We start from the raw sequence: 22,098 nt of genomic DNA, 5'->3' as shown, positions 1-22,098 counted from the left end.
GAAACAACCTAAGTGTCCATCATCGTATGAATGGATAAAGAAGATGTGGCACATATATACAATGGAATATTACTCAGCCATAAAAAGAAACAAAATCGAGCTAGGTGGATAGACCTAGAGTCTGTCATACAGAGTGAAGTAAGTCAGAAAGGGAGAGACAAATACCGTACGCTAACACATATATATGAAACTTAAAAAAAAAACTGTCATGAAGAACCTAGGGGTAAGACAGGAATAAAGACTGTGTCCTACTAGACCTACTAGAGAATGAACTTGAGGATATGGGGAGGGGGAAGGGTAAGCTGTGACAAAGCGAGAGAGAGGCATAGACATATATACACTACCAAACGTAAGGTAGATAGCTAGTGGGAAGCAGCGGCGTAGCACAGGGAGATCAGCTCGGTGCTTTGTGACCGCCTGGAGGAGTGGGATAGGGAGGGTGGGAGGCAGGGAGACACAAGAGGGAAGAGATATCGGAACATATGTATATGTATAACTGATTCACTTTGTTATAAAGCAGAAACTATCACACCATTGTTAAAAAAAAAAAAAAAACTGTGGTGGCATAAAACAAATCCGTGAACATGGTCAAAAGCTATCAACAGAGATTTTTAGAATTAAAATCTGGTCCAATTAATATCTAAAGAAGTCAGATTAATTGTGGGTGCTTCAACAAATTTTGCAAAATGTACAGATGCACTAGCTAGAAGATATCTCTACAAGTCTTTCCCCTTTCTGCCCTCACATTCACTGTTTTCTTTTTATTCTATCTTCCTCACTCAGTCTTTAATCTCTGTGCTTTTCCCCGCTAATGTTATGCAGCTTCACTTTTCTATCCCTTTGCTATTTCTGTGCACTACTACAAACTCCAGCGGTAAATGTGGCCTGTAAGGTCTTCACCTCTACTCCCTGTGCATTTAATGCAGCGTCACAAACATTCTCAAGGATTACTCCTATAAGTGTCCGCGTCACCTCCAGGCATCACCAACTCCAAATAAAGTTGGGAAGACGATATAAAGTGTGTCCTCACTTTTACCATGTGTGTGATGATCCCTAAGCTTCCGTGCTTCTGCCTCAGGCTTGTACCCCAGCCCCTGCTTCATTTGATCAAAAGATGCTCTCAAAAACAGCTGCAGGGGCTTCCCTGGTGGCGCAGTGGTTGAGAGTCCGCCTGCCGATGCAGGGAACACGGGTTCGTGCCCCGGTCCGGGAGGATCCCACATGCCGCGGAGCGGCTGGGCCCGTGATCTGTGGCCGCTGAGCCTGCGCTCCGCAGCGGGAGAGGCCACAACAGTGAGAGGCCCGCGTACCGAAAAAAAAAAAAAAAAGCTGCAGTCAATTGTGTACACACTGGAAAGAACTGATGAGATCGTGTATTTGCTGTGTTTGGCTTGGGATAAAAGGTTTGGCCTTTAAATAGGAAAGTATCAAAGTGGGAGAACATCGCCTAGTTCAGGACGGCCACTGCTCCTCAAATCATCCACTGATGTGTCTTCTACACTTTGCCATTAGAAACCAACATCCACTGAACAAGTTCAAGCTGAGGAAAGAAGGGTTATGGCAATATGGATGACTTAAAGTAAACCATCCGTAATGAAATTCCTGAGGGTCAGTGAATATATGGCAACCAGGTTAAATGATGAAATAGTGGCATATAGAGTTTTTTTGAAGGTGTCATTGTTTTGGGAAAGTAGGAATACCTAAATCAAAGGCCCCAATGAAGATCACAGAAGAAGCAAATGTAAAAGTAACAGAGAAAAGGTTTAAATAACTAGTCTAGCATGATGAAAAATAGTATCGACAGTGGTACTGCCTAATCTAAATGTTGATCAGAGATTAATTTGACAAGTTAAAACATAAACATAACTTTACTTTCACAGTAACAAAAATTAAATATGTTCTACATCTTTTAATAACTCAAAGTCACACGTTGTCAAAAATATGTTATGGATCCCACTTTAAATGAAACTGTACTTTTTCTATAAAATCCTTCATGGTATTTTATCAGTGGAGTTAGGAAAATCAGTTAGAAATGCAATGTATTGATACCAGATTCTGAAGCAGGTATTTAGCCTTTCAGAAAAGGCAGGAAATCACAAATTGAAACTGCAATTGCTTTTCTGAGGTGACAAGTTTCTCAATTCCAGCATAAAAGTTATGCCAAAGAGAGAGAGAGAAGGAATCATTTTATAGCGATAAAATGAAGATGAAAATGCTTGGTTTTGATTTATAAAATAGAGTTTAGAAATGATAAAATCTATTTAGCATGAAAATCCTTTAGACTGCCATAACATACTACATCAAGGTCTTTCCTAAACAAGTAGGGGAAAAAAAGCGTAAGTGAAGAAATTAGGAGGCCTGTGTCTTCCATCTAAATGTGCCACTAAGGTGGATGGACCGAGAGTCTGTCATACAGAGGTGAAGTAAGTCAGAAAGAGAAAAAAAAATACCGTATGTTAACACATATATATGGAATCTAAAAAAAAAAAAGGTTATGAAGAACCTAGGGGCAGGACAGGAATAAAGACACAGATGTAGAGAATGGACTTGAGGACACGGGGAGGGGGAAGGGTAAGCTGGGACGAAGTGAGAGAGTGGCATGGACACATATACACTACCAAATGTAAAATAGGTAGCTAGTGGGAAGCAGCCGCATAGAGCAGGGAGATCAGCTCGGTGCTTTGTGACCACCTAGAGGGGTGGGATAGGGAGGGTGGGAGGGAGATGCAAGAGGGAAGAGATATGGGAACATATGTATATGTATAGCTGATTCACTTTGTTATAAAGCAGAAACGAACATGTCATGGTAAAGCAATTATACACCAATAAAGATGTTAAAAATTAAATAAATAAATACATGTGTCACTAGTTAATCTTTCTGGCCTTTATCTCAGTTTATCTTGAAAATGAGAGAACTAGAAGAAGTGAATTTTACCACACTGATCTGAAATGTCATGCTTCAGTGCTAGTTTGTCAAATCTCGGTGTGTATATATACACATATATTTGGCCTGCAGGAGTTAATTTCCTTGATTCTAACAAGGATTCCTTTAAACTCTGTAGGCAGAGGATCGACAAAATAGAGATGAAAGGTACAGAATGTTATTGTTTATCCCTGATAGCAAATATGCAGAACATACATTAGAGAACTGCTTTCAAAAGGCCTATGAGCATTGTTTGAACACACACACACACACACACACACACACACACACACACATCCATGACAATGAAAGAACATGGTGTTTAGTTTTGGTATGTAAATGGGATCACAGCCTGAACTGCATCACAAGGGCAGGAATTTGGCAGCAAGAGACATACGTCAAGTGGCATCACGGCCATGCTGAGCTTTAAAGGCTCTCAGGACATTATAGGAGAGCGTGCTGACACCAAAACTTATTTTTTTCTTTGTAATCATTGAGCTCTTTTGCGTTAAGCCATCTAGCCTCAGAAATATCAATGCAGGACAAATGTAGTTCTATCCATTCCAGAACACTCTTCTTCCATAGAGGATATTTCTTGCCTTAAAAATGATCAAAACATGCTCATGAACTGGAATCTGATATTTACAAGTAGCTTCCTACAAAGTAATATGAAGACCATCAAGAGAAAAAAGTTGTGGGGGGGGGGATAAGTTAGATCTAACTAGTACTTGATTTTTTTTTAAAATCCATTTGATATATTATTTTCCCTTTCAAGACAATGCAAACTGGATATACGTAATCATTTCCTTCAGTTTCTTTCCTTAATGCTTTGGTAATCCATAAAGACAAATTTCCCCACGTAATATGGTTCTATCAAATGATTCCACTTTCCAAACCAAAGGAACTCGAAGCCAGGACTAACTTTGTATTTTCATCATGTTGATAGGCAGGAACAAGCTGAAAAAGTGGAAAGTCACACTGCAGCATATTTTTCCTATTAAGGGATTTAGGGAAATAGACCAGAGTGATAAACAGCCATCAGGAATAAAGAAGTTACTTCCTAATCAGAAAGTCAATTCAGGGGAGCAGCTCATAGAATCGAAGTAATAGAGCAGTTGGTACACTTCAGGATGGCTGGTCATGCCCCTGCCATTTTAGTCACACTCAAAAGTTGTCAACAGTATCATCTTTGAGCCATGCGTGTGTGTGTATTTTTGTGGGTATATGAGTCACGTTTGTGTGTGGATGAATTCATGTGTCAGTGAACAACATTTAGGAGTGAAACGAAAAATGAATACAACTGATTTGGAAGCAGGGAATATGTTTCAAAATTTGTATCCCACCCCCTATACCCATGATGCCTTAGGCACAAAATATTTACATTTAAGTGCGTTTCTGAATAGGTGAACGCATACAGTGGGAATGAATGAATAAAATAAGAAGGTCAATTAAACAAGATAACGATAATCCAATGGGAGATTTCCCTTGGACTTAATTAAGCTCAACACTCTCAGGAGGGCAAGAATGGGAGCTAAAAATAAAGCTGCGTTTCATCTGAGCCTTATCACACTCCAGCCCGGCATAAATCACTAGACAATAGCCATGTACTTGGCGTACTTCCGTCTTATATGACTAAGGTATTAACACATTCAGTAATCAACTGCATGGCTCCCTTCCTGTGGTGCAACTTCGACAGGCAATTAGGAAAACTGCGAAGGCTAATAATTCACTAAGCGTCATACATGGAATTCTACAGATATAGTGGGAATGAAGAAGTACTCCAGAGGTTGATGGCTGCCCCAGATCAGAATGATGTTCAGAGAAGCTTAGTTTTATAAGAATTTTGAGCATCCAGAGGACAGCTCTTCCTTACCAAAATAAAGTAAAATTGAAGAATTTTATTTGCATCACTCGGAGATTAAATTACATGAGTACTTAGGCTCAGGTAACGTGTTTTCAGATGACGCTTAAGGGCAGTGTGAACTTTGTCAAGTTGCTTAATTTCTTTGAACATTTCCTAGTCTGTTAAAACGTGGCTAAGAAAAAAAAATGTGGATAATCACGTCTCCTTCTCTGAGTTAGGGCGAACATAAAATGGAATGAGGTGTGTGAACAAATTTGATGGGCATCTAATAGAGCAGGATCTCTGTCAATGTGTTTCTTCTTTCCTAAATTTCTCATTTTAAGTCTGGGAGACAGGCTGTGGAGAACTGTCCACATTTAATTCACTTCAACAAATAAATAAATAAATCATAATCACAGCCTGATGTTTTATTGCTCAGATCACAGCCTATCACCCCATCACCTCTTCCCACCCCTACCTGTCTACACCCAGGGCATAGAGACCACGTACAAATTCTCTCCTAAACTCTTCCCATGAGAAACTCTACCAACCACACAACCATAACTGCCTGATCACTTAACTTTCTCTATAATGTTCTAGCATAGGGAAGAATGGAAAATGTGAGAAAGAAGAAAATAGGGAGCAGGAAGGAGGGATGGATTAGATGAAGTGGAAAATTTCAGATTCCAAGGAGACCTCCTCAATGGCTTCCACCTGCCCCACCTATGTAGTAACTCTAAGCCTAAATAACGTGCATCAGGAATTGTGAGCTTATGAAAGGATCCAAGTGTCAGCCTAAGTGTCAATGCCCATCTTCACCCCACGGCCCCACTCCTCACGGTGAGATGGACTAGCTCACATGACCCTGAATTATCACTATGATGTAGTGATAATTCAGTAGTGTAATTTGAATTTTCCAACCCCATTCCAAATTCAGGATCATGGGTTTAACAAGAAAGATGTTCCCTATGTTTAAAAAAAAAAGCATCCTATCAGAAAATCACAAAGTTAAGATTTTTATATGTAGTCCGATTATCTCTTTATTTTCCTATTTTAATTTATGTGAATTCATGTTTTATCACACAACCTTAAAAATGACAACCTTAAATGGTGTTCCCTGAGCCCCGGTATAGTTTTCTACTGACAACTCAGTGTTTATGACTCTGTAAATTCTCATGTTCAGCCCTGATCCTTCAGAGTCACGTATTCAACAGGCTGAAAAAAATGATCGGCTTTGGTTTGCCATTGGTCCTCTATGCCTGATATGTCTAGAAACGAATTTGACAATGTTCTTCTATATTCTCCATTTCAGTAAATGGCACCAACATTTACCCAGACAACCAGACTAGAAACCTGGTGACTACAGCACTCCACTGCCTAAAACCATCCCTAGCATCGCCTTTAGAACAGAGTCTAGTTCAGCAGCAAGGTAAAAAGTCCTTCAGTCCTTATTTCTTGCTAGCTTTACCCTTCATTACTTGTACATTCTGGTAATAACCAAATTGATTCTAGGCCCCTGCACAGATCTTATGCCTCTTTCCCCTCTGCCTGGGATGCCCATCGCATCCCTCTTGACCCATAAGCCTACCCTTTAGGGCAGAACTGTACGTGCACAGTGATCCAAAAGCATCATGCGATGCATGTCATACATCACCACCTCTGTGAAGAGCCTCACCCTCCTAATTAAAATGTCAAACAAGCCCATGCCCCGAGATTCTCAACCCCTTTCTCTGCTCATTTTAGTCTATAGCACAATGGCCATGAAAATATATAGCACTGACCTACTATACATTTTGTTTGTTTTTTTGTCTCTCCAGCCCCACCAGGATGTAAACTCCCCAAGGAGAGGACTTTTATCTGTTGTGTTCATTGCTACATCCCCAGTATAAGTAAACATATGCATGAATATGCCAATCTCCCACACGATAGTATATTGAAATGCATGTTTATGTGGCAGTTTTCTTTGCTAAACAATAAATTTCTTAAGGTCAGAGCCTAGGCTTTTTTATATTTTAATCCCCTAATATCTCACACAGTGCCTATAGCATAATTAGCACTCAATCAATGTTATATTAAATTGAAGCTTAAGTTTAAACAAAGATTCATTCACTAAAGAAAGAACCTTTAGATTTCTTCAGATTCAGAGACCTTGTTAACATTTTGATTTTAGCTGTTAGTGGTGGAGGCTTCAGCAGGTTATGGAATTCCCTGAACCTCAGTTTCCCCAATTGTAAAATGAGAATAAATATGTTCCCTACGTCATAGTCTTTTATGAAGAATAAATGCAAATCTGGGAAGTGCTGTACAGATTGTCTGGCATACAGAAGTCACTGAAAAGTTGTTAGCTGTTTTAATCCCATGGTGTTGATAATGAGGATAATAAAGAACACTTACCCAGAATGAATAACAGAAAAACCTGGAAAGGGCATAGTCTTTGGTCCTTGCCTTTGGCATTGGACTGACCCCATTCCTGGGGTGGGACAGTAAAGACAGTGCCACCAACAACTGCACAGAGCCCTGGGATGGAACCACAAATGAAAGCTGCTGCCTTGTGAAGTGTCTTTTTGAGAATGTGCCCCCATGAGCTACATGGTATACTTCAATTTCTTTGGGTGTGTCCTGCCAAAGGACAAAATGTTTAGAAAATGTTTTAGGAAATTCTCCCAAGCACAAGGGATCATCAGAAGAGGGAAGTTCTTCTGCAGTGGGAAGCTTTAGCAGCAGGCTCTCCTCAGCCAGGACAAAGAAGTCTTTGCAGTTGCATAATCATAATTAAATAGGGCAGCTCTTTTATCTCCCTTTGCTGGCAAACTTTCTGGAGACAAGCGGCGCTTCCTCTCTATATCCCTGTACCAACCAAGCAGTCAAGCATAAAGACGTGTATATGCCCATGTCTCTGTCTTCTCGATGGTCCAATATAACCAGACTGAAAATGAGTAACTCTATTTTTGCTAAATGACACTTTTTCAGATAAATCTGACTGCCTGTTTTTTTTTTCCCCTTTGCACTATTAGAAATTCTGGCAGGATGTTTGTTTTTTTTTTTCCTTTGCATTAGGTTACAAACTCCATATGTCAAGGATGTTTGTCTCCTTCACTGCTGGTACCAGTGGCCCAGAGGCCACTGGCAAATAGTATCGAGAGCCTGGAAAATAGTATCTGTTCCATAAAAATTCATGGAATAGAATTGTTTTTTGGTTTTTTTTTTGTGGTACGCAGGCCTCTCACTGTTGTGGCCTCTCCCGTTGTGGAGCACAGGCTCCAGAGGCGCAGGCTCAGTGGCCATGGCTCACGGGCCTAGCCGCTCCGCGGCATGTGGGATCTTCCTGGACCGGGGCACGAACCCGTGTCCCCTGCATCGGCAGGCAGACTCTCAACCACTGCGCCACCAGGGAAGCCCGGAATAGAATTTTTGAAACCACTAATTGATATTCAATTGTAGGCTGCACTGCAGAACAATTTTAGTATATAAATCATACCAAAGAAGCAATGCATTAAACTACCCATGAGAACTATACTGTCCTAAGTCTTGTACTATATTGATATGGCTGCCATAATGGTACCTCTCCTGTTCACGGTCAGGTCTGCTAGCTTTGTATTCTCACAGTTGAGTATTCAGTACTTGGAGGTAATAGTTCTTCTTGGTGAGGAATTAGGCTAATTTTCAGAGAGTGGGTGCATTTTCATCTCAAATCTTTGCCCAATGTGTGATTCCTCTAACAGTTTTTCACGTTGCTATTAGGAGTCCTATGGATACCGAATTCTTTAGAAGGCGCGTTCCATTCTTTTATGGTTTCTGTGAGAAGCCATAAAAGAAGATGTATTTCAAGAATAAATCTTGAAAATGCGGAAATGACTATTTTCTTATATAAAAACAGGAGTTAGGCGAGCACTTACCAGAACAGAAGTCGTCAGAATATCTGTCATAGACAGCCTTGCAGTCCCTTTCATCACACTCACAGGTGTCCCCATGAATATCCCCCCAGTCTCCAGTTGGGTCAACATCATGGCAAGAACATTCACCACACACACAAATCCCTAGAGGGTAAAAATAATTTTAAATGGGTCTAGTGAAGAAAAATCATGAGAGAAAGCATCTTACACATCGCTCTTTTTTTTTCTGTTGTTACTTTATATTTGGAAAATACACGTATTCAGGAAAAATATTCTATAGAGGAAAACACCATCTAAAGTTAACAGTAGAGATTCTTTAATAAACAAAAGTTATTATCTATGTCTATACTTATGTGCGATCGCAGGATGTGAAATGAGCACCGTGCTGGTTTGATTCAAAGATAATACCAACACAATTAACGTAAGATGTAATCCTTGCTCTCAAGAAGCTTACAATTTATTTGACCAAAAAAACGCTAATGAAAAACAAACAAGCACCTAAAGTACTAATGTTTTGTAAACTAGGACATAAATACTGTAAGAGTTTGGGGAAGGGGAAATCAGTGTGGGCTGAAGTAATTAAGGTAGATGGCTTGGATAAGCATAGAGAACGGGAAATGTTCTAGGAGGACTGAAGGTAGAACAACTCAAGGAAAGTCAAGAAAGCAAGAATAAGCAAAGGAGGGTGGGAATGGATGTGGGGATCCTAAGTAGACCTGACTCATTGGAGCAGAAGGTGCATATTAGGTAGACTAAGAAGTCAGGTTGGCTGGATCAGATGAGCTCAGGTTATAGAGGACATTGGTGTAGGTGGAGAGATATAACTTTCGTCGTTGGGAGATTTGTATAGGAGAAATGCTTAGTTGTAAATCATATTAACTTTGTGTGAATTTTAGTAATCATCTTTAGGGTAACCAGTTAATCACTGTGGAAAAAAAAAAAGGTTAAATCCCTTTCTTACCTCTTAGATCAAAGTAAATTCTAGCTAGATTAAAGATTTAATTATATAAAATAGAACCATAAAATATGAAATAAATTCATTTTTATTCAAAAGTCTCAAAGCAAATTATTTAAAGGAAAAAAGAAAAAGCTTTAACGACATAAAAATCTATGATCTGGGTTGGGGGCAAGACACCAGAAACAAACTAAAAGATAAAAACAGCTAAAACAAGTGGTCATATGTATGTAAAAGACAAAGCTACTTTCACAAACATATAAACGATTCTTATGAGTTCATATCTAAAGACAAATATGCCTACAGCAAAACAGACAAAGGCAAAGAACACCAATTGCAAATTCTGTGGAGAGAAGTTATGATGATAGATAAACATAAAAATGTTTACCACTCAAGCTACCATGATGAAGGGGTAAGGGACTTTTAAACAATAGTGAGTTAGAAATTATTTCAGACATACGATTGACAGAAATAAAAAAGATTGTTAGGATCAAGAGTTGGTGAAATGTCCAAAATGTCCAACTTTCTGGGTGGCAATTTCACAACATATACTTTTTAAGTGTGTGTTACATATAACATAACAGCACACTTCAATTAACATATCTAAAGGAAAGGAAAAGTACACGTACAGGGATATTAAATATGGTGGTATTCATGTTATTGAAAAACCACTAGTGACCTAAATGTTCATCAATGGGGAATTCATGCAGTCATGGCCCATGCAGAGCTTATATATTAAAGGAAAATACAGGTGAATTAGCAGGATATATAATCAGATCTACTCTGTAAAAATTAAAGAGAGGACTTTTCTTTATAATTTTGGTCCCAAGGTCAGGTCTTTTGCTTTCCTTTCTCTCTATGTACAGAAACCTGGCGCATTTCACTCTTCTGTGACAGCCTGTAAAAAAGATAAAGTTGGTTGTGTGCCCAGGATTTCATGTAAGCATTACCTATTAAAGTGTATCATTCATTTAGAGAAATGAAAAAAAAAATAAGTTTCCAGCTTTCTAGATTTTTACTACTGTATAGAAGGAAATTGACCACTCACTGATATCTTCAAGTAGTCAGAAGAGTCCAACATGGCTCTTTATCTACCAGTACAGCTGACAAAGGGAAAAAGAACAAGTATTTGCAAGGATTTTCCTAAAAGTGTTTAAAACTATTTGATTTGATATCAAACGCTTAGTTAACTCGTGTTAAATTATGTTAGCAATACTAATATATTTTTTAAATTCCTGCTTAAAGTCACTCTCAATTCCACATGGCTATATTTTGTTCAATATCACATTTTTATTATTGCATATAAAAGTTAAATGACTCCATATCAATTCTGTATCGCAACACAAGCCTTCAATTTACTCATAATTAAGATGAGAGTTTTTTTTGGAATGCTCTCCGGATAATTAGATGCTCATGCTGTAGATGGTTCTGTTAGTCAAGAGACATTCAACAGAAATATCTACAAGAATTGCCTTTTCCCTGTACTATGCCATTTCTGGAAGGCTGCCAAAGAAATTACAGTCCCTGTGTTAACTATCTGTTCAGTGAAGCTGAAAGTATGACAGCAACTTTCTTATCTTTCTGCTTTCTGCCCAATAGAAAATAAGAAAGAGAAGCTTGTTGGTACAGGAAATGTTGATTTACATCAAACACTATAAAAGATGACTTCCACATGGAAGGAAATATAGAGAAACACTGGGTTAATAATTAAAGAGGTTTGTTTTTTTCCCAATTACATAGTAACGAGTATGAAAGACACACCTCTGTTACTGCAGACTCTGCCATCTGGAGATGTGCATCTTCGCTTGCTCTCCCAGGGGGTGATGTCACACTGGAATTCGCATTTATCTCCATGCCAACCAGCCTGGCAGTAACAGTTTCCACAGTAACACTTTCCGTGGCCTTTACCCAAAATGAATTTTATACGGTGAGGAAAAAAGCAACTTTTAAAAGCAGAATTAACTTTCTACCTCTTGGTGATCATTTTTGCCTTTGGAAATAATCCACCTGCTCCACAGCCCTTGCTTAAAATAATCATATTATATAGTTTGCCCCCAAAACATCACAGGTGTGCCTATACCTACATAATTACACACATAAAGCAAGTCAAGGCGTCCTCTAACTTGTCCTAGCCAAGTGGCTGATTAAAATGACAGAATTTTAAAGAAATGGCATGAAAGACTGTGCAAGTCTATTACGTTCCAATCTCAGATGTGTACATCAAACTCAAACATATATAAGCATTCACTCTAAGAGCATTTCTTGATATTTGAAATCAACCATTGAGAAAGCAATGGTGCATATTTCCTTGGATGCACATTATTAATGGCCATTTCTTAAACCAGAGAAAATATTTCATCTTTTCATTCAACTGTGTCCTGCAAGCTGTTGTGTCTTACCACATGGAAAAGAGGTTTTCAGCTAAATCAGTGTTTAGTAGTCATTTAAACTACTAATTACAAAGAAAATACCACGGACCCTTGGCCTTACAATCAAATTCCCCTCCTATCTGTCAAGAGGGTACAAATGCTAGGTAAGGACAGCCCATCATTTTGTGTCCAGATGCCTCCACACAATTTCAGCTCCCTCCATGCTGTAAACTGTTACTCTGCTTGTTTGTACTTATGTCCAAACAATCCGTAATGAATGGTCACCTCATTGCTTCCTGCACCCATGTCCAGCAATCCTACAAATTCCCAAAAGATGACAATACCTTTTATCCCAAATCACTTTTTATATCCTCCCTTTTTGTAGTTATGCCACCCAACCATGAATGTATGTCCTTGTTCTAGCAAAACTGATGAAAACCAGGGCCATTTTGGTTTTTAGTCTATTCTTTCTGGTTTATAGGAATTTATGTTTTATCAGAGTCTATGGCTAAAGTCTTTGTTCTTGCCTCTCTCTTCTCCAACAGTCATCATCCCAGAGGGCCATGGGAAACTAATTGTGAGGCTATTTTTCTTTCTAAACCCTATGGCATATCTGGCCAATGGCAAGAGTGTCAGTAGGGCCTGAGACACTCACATATGAAGGGAGAAATACAGTAGAATATTCTGGTCTCATGACATTCTTGTCTCTCAGATGAAACTTCCTGCCAGCAGGCATACATGAGAGAGACAGAGAGAGTGAGAGATGAAAAGAGAAAGTGCTATAGCGAGATAGAGAGAAAGAGACAGGGACCCAAGCATACCATGCCATGTTTTCTGTCTAAATGAGCTTTAATCGGGGTATCCACAGAAAACCTCTTTTTAAGCTAATAGACAATGATCATTTCTTCAGCAAATTTTAATTTGTTCATTTAAGCAAACATAAAGGCTATCAAATGATTTCATCAATAATAAAATATTAAAGCTATACGTTTTTTTATAAACTTCAAAATATCTCTATATGTATACACACACAAAAATAAATCACATTCCAGTATTACATCACAAGCCTTAGGAACTTGAGGATTACACTGGAAGAAAGCAAGACAACTTGTCCTAGGAGTCAGGTTTTTTTTTTTAAACTTCAAAAAGTAGAATTTCTGCTATAATCTCAGAAATCTTCAGAAATTTATTCCTCTGTCATTGTAGGAAATTTATTTAAGATGCTACCTATGTAAGGCTTACCATGAGATTAACAAATGATCATAAATCTTCATTCTTCAAACCCAAATTCTTTTTATGTTTATAAAATTCAGCATTGAATTGGGGTTTTACTAAAAAATCATTGAGGTAGAGGCGAATAGGATTACTAGGATAAATCATGTAAGGCTATACTGTATGCAGATATATGTGGAAAATTAAGCAGATATATTCATAGCTCAAATGAAAATACTGTAATAAGACATATCTGAATAATTGAGATAAAATATAAGCCTCAGGACAATACACACTCCAGACAAGGAGCATCATTCTCTGCTTTGTGCAAACTAACGGTGTAAGAAAATCTGGTTTTGAATTGCTCCATTATTGGGCTGTAGGATCACCTCTCAACAGACTGGTTTTATGTGAATGACACATGGAAAAATCTAGAATCCCAGTCAAGGTCATCCCCAGAGGCTGTTTACTGGAGTGCTAAGTATCTGTGGTCAGAGACTTTGCACCATGAAATTGCTTTAGCCTCGAACCAACGGAAATAATGAGTGGAAAGCTTGAGAGTTAAACATTTCCTGTTGTTTCCAGTTCAATGTTTATATTTACACAAGCAAATAGACTTTGCTTTGGTGGTGTGCATCAGAAAACACTGACTCCACACATGTTCCCTTCCTCTTTTTTGATCTGTAATAATTGGAAATAAGATATCAGGACAAACACATAATATTTGTGGGTAGACTTATCTAATTTTTCTAATTATTTTGGAATGAGCCCTTTAGCAGAATTGTCTGAACAGCATCCAGCTTAGGTCACTGGCTTGAAAAATGAAGGTTCGTGTTTGTTGGTTTTATCTTGGTTGGTTGTACAGCAAGGAAACCAGAGAGAAAAAACCAAGCTGACCTAAAATAAGAGCATCTGGATGACCACAGGAATTGAAGCCACAATTTGTTTTTGTAAACAAAAGGACAGCTTAGTGACACTGTATGGCCCTCTGGCTCCCCCTCGCCCCATTTGCTCCTGATCCTTGAAGGGAAAATACTCCTCTGGTCACCCATCTGGTATGCACGATAGGATTCCATGCACCGAGTCTTTTCAGATTTCAATAAAGAAGCAATTACTGCCAGATAGAGAGATGAGGCCAGAGGTAACCAGGTTAAAATGTTTAATAACAGCAGAGAAGAATTTACCTAAACTGAAGGGATTCTCACTGCTGTTTACTTTCCTCTCCTGTGCCAGCACGACTGAAACTCTCTCTCTCTGGGCACAAGCTTGCATATAGGTAAGCAGAAGAGAAGGGCACTGCGGGTGGTGAGAAAGGCTTTTCTCACGGAGCTCCAAACTCCAGGGCAGTTCTCTATGGTGAGGGGTCAACAGCACAGTCTCTGGCATCAGACAGACAGGAGTCTAAATTCCATTCAACCCTGGTAAGTCATTCCAAATGCTGGTAAGTTACCCAATGAATGTGAAGTACTTATTGCAGTGCTTGACATTAGCAAGCACGCAATAATTGGTACAACAGAAAAATGGACTGAGGTAATGGTGGTCTGTAGAAACAATCATGAAATAAGTTATCTGAGTGTGTGGTGGGGAGGGATAGATTCTAGGCTAATAATCCTATTGGCCTTCAATGCCCCCAATAGGACATGAGACTGTTCAAAGTTTTATGGTTCAGAACGGGAAACACAATGCAATTAAAACATGCAATGGAGAGACTGGGATAAAAGAAGCAGAATAAAAGCAGTTAAGGTGAGCAGAGAAGACAGAGTCCAGCTAGGACCACTACAGAACCATGCAGTTGGCCTGTCGCCATATTGATCTGGCTCTCCTTGGGGAACAATCTGATTTTGCATTTAAAAAGTACTAGTCTGCTCTAAATATCATATGATATCATTTATATGTGGAATCTAAAAAAATTATACAGATGAATTTATTTGCAAAACAGAAAAAGATACACAGATATAGAAAACAAACATGTTTTACCACAGGGGATGGGATAAATTAGGAGTTTGGGATTAACAGATACACACCACTGTATAAACAGATAAACAACAAGGACCTACTGTATAGCACAGGGAACTATATTTAATATCTTGCAATAACTATAATGGAAAAGAATCTGAAAAAGAACATACATATATATATGTGTGTATATATATATCTGAATCACTTTGCTGTACACCTGAAACTAACACAACATTGTAAATTAACTATACTTCAATAAATAATGGTTAAAGAATAAAATCTATAAAAAAATTTTAAGATGGACTAGTTTGCTCTGAATGCCTTAGTCTAACTTTCCCTATATGAAGTGTATTCCAAATAAACATAGGTTCAAGTTAAATGAGTAAACTTAGCACAGAAATTCATAGAAATAAAAGTGCAATGAAATAGGTGAAAGAATCAAGTACTTTTATTAACTTCTGCAAAGTTAATATACATACCTCCACATATTTCTTCTGTTTCATCATCTATGCATTCTCTATCATCACACTCACAAAATTTACCATAAACGAGTCCATTTCCATCTGAATTATCACACTTACACCTGCCACAGTGACATGTACCTAAACCATTAAAACAGAGCAAAAAGTATTTGTTAAGTGCATATAAATTATAATTAATGAATTTTAACCTATCTCTTTCATAGATAAAGCCAATTCAAATCAATTTAATATTCCAGTTAGGTTTTACTGTGGGTATGATGAGATAATGACATTCTTTCTTGAGATTATTGTAGCCCAGCAGTTATGTTTTATAACACACAGCTATTATGATTGACCTCTAATAGTTTCATGAATCTGACCTCCCCAAGAGCAGAGCTACTTTATACATGTCCATCCAATCAATGCGTGAATGAATATCTTCTAATTACACCTGGGTCTTAGGTGAACTAAAGCAGAAAATTCTAAGCTTTGTGAGAGAAGTAACCTTGCTTATCTTCCTCACCAGTTATTTATTCAATGCTTTGCACAATATTTGAACATATTATTTATATAATGAATATTTGTAGAATTCATTATCAAATGCATAAATGAAAACCTTAGGTGTCCCTAATAATTTCATACCCACAGTGTTAAACTGATAGCCATGTCATTATGACTATGGGACCAGAGTGGGTTTTCTTATGCATAGAGTCCTGGGACCTCACCAAAACCTCAGGGCAGCTCAGGGTGATACAGAGGCACTGGAGTCATCTAGTCTACCACACACAACATACCCAGCCAAGTTTGAGAATTTGACTACAACCCCAAGAGTGATTTCACTGACAATAAAACAGCATTCAAAGGATACTGAGAAGCAGAATGTCCATTTGAGGAGCTTCCTTTTTAATGCCTATTTTTAAATTTTTAATCGATCATCACAGCAGTCACCATAGAGTAATTGAGACTTTGCCATTCACCAGTATCATCCTAGACTCTGGAAATGCAACAGGAGATTGATTCAGCCATAATCCTCCTCTTAAAGTTTTATATGAGTAAAAAACAATGTGCTAAAATCAGGGGAGAAGTGCAAACTGCTGCAGAAACACATAATAAGGGGATTTAACTGAGACCTGGTAGTCAAAGATAGAGTCCCTGGGGAATGGCTCTTAAACTGAGAACTGAAAGCCAAGTAAAAATAATAGCTAAGAGAATTGAGAAGGTGAAAAAGCCCACTTCCAGCAAGAAACAACAGCAAAGGCTCTGAGGTAAAAGAGGGAATAAGGGAAAAAAGAAAAAGACAGCTGGCGTATAGCAGAAAATAAAGTGGAAAATGTCATGAAAGGAAAAAGGCAACTAAAGATGCAGTTTACGGAAGTCTAAGAGGTCACATTAAAGATTTCCAACTTGAATCAAGCAGAAAAATGAGAAGCCATTGAAATATTTTCAACAAGGGAGTCATGTGATCAGGTATTCATTCCCACCCTGTTACTCTGGTTGTCATATGGAGAATGAACTGAAATGAGGCCAAGTGGATATGAGGGAATGTTAGTTCATTAGTCTGCAGGAAAGAAGATAGAGGCTGACCCAGGTCATGGCTGTGAGTTTAGAAAAAAGCAAACACACGTGGTGATATTTTCAGGAGAAAGAAAAGATGACTCGGTGACTGGGTCTGAGAGGTAAAGGATGGGAAGGAACCGAAGATGATACTATGGATATTTGAAATGAGCTACTGGATACTGGCAATTCTGTATGTGGTGTACCAGAAAGAGCACAGATTTAGGACTGAGGTAGATTTGCAGGCATATCCAGATCTTAATCTCCACTAGCTATACATATCTGAGGTCATTACTTTTATCTCTAACTCTCAAATTCCTTATCTGCAAATAACGTCTTCTTCATAGAGCTGCTGTGTGGATCAAGTGATAAATATATCACCCAGTCACCTATCTAAAAATGCTACTGTGTCTAGCACACTGTAGACTTTCAGAAAATGTTGGGTTCTTTGTCGTCTCCCATTAAGACATCGAGTATATCAGCCATATTCCCAAATATTTTCTCCAGACACATTTTATATTTATGGATCCCACCACTTCCTGGTTCCATACTCTCTGCATGATTCTGTTACACAGGTCACTTGTGATTTGCTATTCTCTGTAAGTGCTCTTTCTCTCACAGTCACATATAAATGGTGATTCTGCAGAATCTGAGCTTGTTATTTTTCTTCCTTGAGAATATTTGTGTGAATTTTACTTCTATTAAACTTCTTTTTATAAACGAAGTTTATAAACTAGTTTATAAACTTCGTTTTATAAACTATTTTAATTTATAAAAGGTCATTTCCAATCTAACGCTACAATTCATGGTATTGCGTCATCTCATTTTGTTCTCTAATTATCACCCGTCTTTTTCATTTTCACATTTATTTATGCTGTCTTTCAACCATCCACATATCCATTCATTAAATTTTCTCATTGCTTTATTATATTATTGGTGAAGTCATAAGTGCTATAGAAGATAATAAGATGGATAAAATTAAAACTAAGTAAATCATAGACCAAGAAGAAAGAGCAAGGTGATTGATAATTTTTACATATACATATATCTATATGAAACCAGATGACGCAAAGGCATTTGCAACAGATTTGTGACAAATGCTATAAAGATAGTATAAACCTCAGTCTGGCTCTGTGAAGGAGGAAAGGCACAGTAGGGGAGTAAGTTCTTGAGTTGGCACTTGATGTATAGATAGAATTTCAACAAGTGGAGATGGAGAAAAAACTTGTGATGTTGAAGAAAGAGCCTGGGCTAAGGAATAAGGATGGAGGATTTAACAGAGAAGAGTCTGGCTTTAGTTTGGAAAAAAGGGTAGGCTAAAGGCAGACAGTATAGGATCAAGAATATTGGTCAAGAATTTTAGAATTTATCTGTTGGAAGACCAGGAGCCCTTCATGGGTAGGGAGAGAGGTGTAACATAGTTAGGGCTACGTATGCAGTCATTGTTTTCAGGAAAGATGGGAAGGAACAGCCTCTGCCTCTGAATTCTACAACTTCTCACTGACGTCCCCCACAGGCTGGCTCACTCCAATCCACACATCTGAACTGTTCCTGGGTGATGCAGGAAGTTTACAACAGTTCAGAGACTTCCTGTCTTACTCATCAAGTAGAATTCACAACTGAGGCTCCAAGATACGGCATATGGAAGCCCAGGCAGAAGTGCCAGACTCGCGTGCTCATGCTGTGTCATCCTGCATCTCTTTCTTGGTTGCCAGTTAACTCAGTCTCTAGGATTGGTCTTCTGTTTTATGCTAGATTATTTTAGCTCTGACTTTTCATTCTGCCTAATATAGCTGCCTCTTTCTAGGATGACTCCCTGTCTTGAACACCAGCATATACTCCTGATGCAATGGTGCTGGAGCCTTGCTTTGCTCTGCAGACTGTGCCTTGCCATTCTGCGCCCCTACGGAGTCAACTTCTGGAACTCCTTTAGTCCCCAGCTCCATCTCCATCTCCCCCTGCCCTTCAATCTTCTGCCCATTCCATACACCTCCTCTTCCCCTTCTGTTCCAAGCTGCTTCCTGCAAATCACACTGCGATATGAGGGGGAAAGATGAGTATAGAGAACTCAGACACTAATGCAGTTTGGGGGCAGTGGTCCTGAACTAGGCTGGTAGAAGTAGGCATTAAAAGAAAGCTATGTGACAGCAAGATCCCCAAAGTAAACCTGAAAGGCTTAGAAACTGAGAAGAGAGTAAGAGACAGAAAAAAAGATCGTGCTGCCTGTGGAAACTGTCTAAAGACACATTAAAGGATGTCGAAGAGATATGACAGCCAGACGTAACACTGCCCCTAGACTGGATCCTATACAGAGGTGGTCGCAATGATGTAAAGGGCATTGTTGGGTCAATTGACATAACTGGAATATGGACAGTAAGATTACATAAAAGTATTGTATCCATGTTAAAAAAAGAGAGGTAGAGATATCTTAGAAACGTATTTTATATCTTATCCAATGTGTTTCATCATCTATTGAAACAATTCTGTAAATTTTCTCCTTTAAGATGTGTTGATGTGGTGAATCATGCATTTAGATTCCTTAACATTGAAACATCTTTGGATTCCTAAACTAACCCCTATGTGGTTATAATGTGTTATTAAAAAGAAAAAAAATCCTGGATTTGAAAACCAATCAATCAATCCATCCATCAATCTGAAAATAGAGTACAAAGAAACAAAACTGAAATTGATTTCAAGTCTTATTACTGAAAGAAGTTTGGAAAGCATGAAGTTTTCAAAACAAGAGAGGCTATATGGTGAGTGAGTGTGTGTGTGTGTGTGTGTGTGTGTGTGTGTGTGTGTGTGTGTGTGTGTTTAGAGGGTACCATGAACCGGAAGTAGAGAAATTCTACTGAGACGAAAAGAAAAAAGGAAGTGCTGGAGAGAAGCCAGGAGAGTATCAGTGAACACAGAAAGTAACCTGACCGTTAGCACTTTGGTCACGGTCCCGGTCCCCAGCTGCTCCACTCACAGCTTGCCTTGGCAGTAGACCTGATTGCTATTAGCAAAACACCCTACTGCACTGAATCTACACAGAGCAACTCCTGTCAATCAAAGACTGTGGAAAGCTCCCAGCTCTGAATGCAGAAGGACTCTGCCAACAATGGGAGCTTCAGGGGGGAAGATACTCATTTATGTAGTCAAACCCTGGCCTTCAGCATGCAGAGCAAGAGGCTCACACCCCTGGATCTACATAAGAACTACCCAGAGAACTTTAAAAAAAACCACTATAGTCCATATCAGACCCCAAAGCAATTAAATCAGAGCCTCCAGTGTAGGACAGGAGCATTCTCAAGTTCAACCAGGGCTGAGAAAAAACTGACTTTGAGGTTCTACGTGCCCAACTGTTAAAAGAGTATTTAATTATAGTAACACTGGCTGAACACCATTGAAACCAAAACCACAGTTGTTGTGTTTTATATGATTTTGGTAATTAATTTTAACAGCTCCTCTGTAAATTTCTAAGAAATATTTTTAAATGATGTCTACCAGATATACAAATATTTTAGTCAAACAAAAATCTTGCTATCACTATATTCTGCAATGGTTTTCACATCCAGGGCATTGGAAACCCCCATTAGATTTGAAGAGTTTGGTTCTTTTTGATGCCAAGGTATAAATTCAAAGCACCCTTGATCTGTAACAAGATAATTAAGTAAGTTTATTCAAATCCTTTTTAAAAGGATTAATCCAGCATTCAAAATCATGGCTCACAATTCACCTAAAATGTTGTCAGGGTGCTGTTTCCAGTGACTATCCTACTTTAAGAAGGCATTTGGAACAGCTGGAGAGCATCAGACTTGCCAGTCTCAGCAAGAGGACATTTTTCCCAATTGATTTATCTGAATTTCACTTCAAAAAAATATGCTCAAAAGCAGTCTCACTCGGAGGTTCAACATCTCCCAACGCCTACATATTTCCATTAAAATTATTTCATTTAAGAATTCTCAGGGCATGGAATTCTTACCTGCATTAGAGCAGATGATATCTTGAGAATTCTTGCACATTTGGTTGCTCTGTTTCTTTGTCAGGTCACAGGTCTTTGGGTACTGGCAAGCGTCCCCAGACCATCCTCCATCACATCTGCACTTTCCACAGTCACACGCACCGTGGCCTGAGAATTTAACAACATCCCGTTAGACTCAAATTCTTTTCCAAAGGAAACCATTACTGTATCTAAGGATCTTAAGAGTGATGTTGGTTCTGGACCGAGCTATAATCAATTCAAACACAGGTAAATGACAGTGACTGAGGGGTAATTCTATTTATATACCATATAATGAAGTATGTGGATTTTGCTTTCATAATCAACTTCGATATATCATTCTAAAAACATTCACTTAACTCATAGAGACATTAGGATAGATAATAAACCAGAGGTCTGAAAAACCACATGATCAGAAAATTTAGCACTTAAAGGAGTCCACCTAGCACCAGCATATTTAAGACACAAAAGCTCCGTAAAAACAATTTCCATTTAACTGCATTTTATAACACATGAAATTCCACTAAACTAAACATTGGCCTTATATTTATTTGAATTTTATATGTAATAAAATTGTATAGATATATTAAATATCACCTTGGGATAAGATTGACATGAAAAATAAGTATATATTTTGTTTCTTGATGGGGTAATCTGGTTCAAGAGTCAAAAGGATAAGAGCCATATTCATCTACTGCCACAAAAATTTCTCAACCTTCCATGCTCTCAAATCAACATTTTGCTGTTTTTATTGTTGTGGTTATTAATTTTATTAAGTCCTGCTTGAAGAATCCTGCTAATGTTTTGACTACATATTAGAAACAAGTACAAAACACATACAAGCCTTGGTCTTTGCCCTCAAGGAACTTACAAACTGAAAAGTTGAGGCTAATATGCAAAGAGAATTGTGTTATCTTCAGCCAGAAATGTTTGTTGGACCTTAT

General features: G+C 38.3%; 1 protein-coding gene across 9 annotated transcripts in view; it reads right to left on the bottom strand.

Moving 5' to 3' along the window:
* Positions 1-22,098, bottom strand: part of ITGBL1 (integrin subunit beta like 1) — a 242,080-nt gene that overhangs the window by 120,137 nt on the left and 99,845 nt on the right. For all 9 annotated transcript variants that reach the window (XR_004346683.1, XR_004346684.1, XM_032611345.1 and 6 more), the window contains exons 3-6: positions 21,137-21,283; positions 15,634-15,756; positions 11,376-11,516; positions 8,663-8,803 (exon numbers count right to left, since the gene is read on the bottom strand). Coding sequence is in view for 7 of the 9 variants with exons in the window: in XM_032611345.1 (XP_032467236.1) it covers positions 8,663-8,803; positions 11,376-11,516; positions 15,634-15,756; positions 21,137-21,283 (552 nt within the window). In the remaining 2 variants the exon portion in view is untranslated. The remainder of the gene's footprint in view (positions 1-8,662; positions 8,804-11,375; positions 11,517-15,633; positions 15,757-21,136; positions 21,284-22,098) is intronic.

The sequence above is a fragment of the Phocoena sinus genome, chromosome 18 (genome assembly GCF_008692025.1).
Source record: "Phocoena sinus isolate mPhoSin1 chromosome 18, mPhoSin1.pri, whole genome shotgun sequence".
NCBI classification, from domain to species: domain Eukaryota; kingdom Metazoa; phylum Chordata; class Mammalia; order Artiodactyla; family Phocoenidae; genus Phocoena; species Phocoena sinus.
This window is presented reverse-complemented; position numbering and strand designations above follow the sequence as displayed.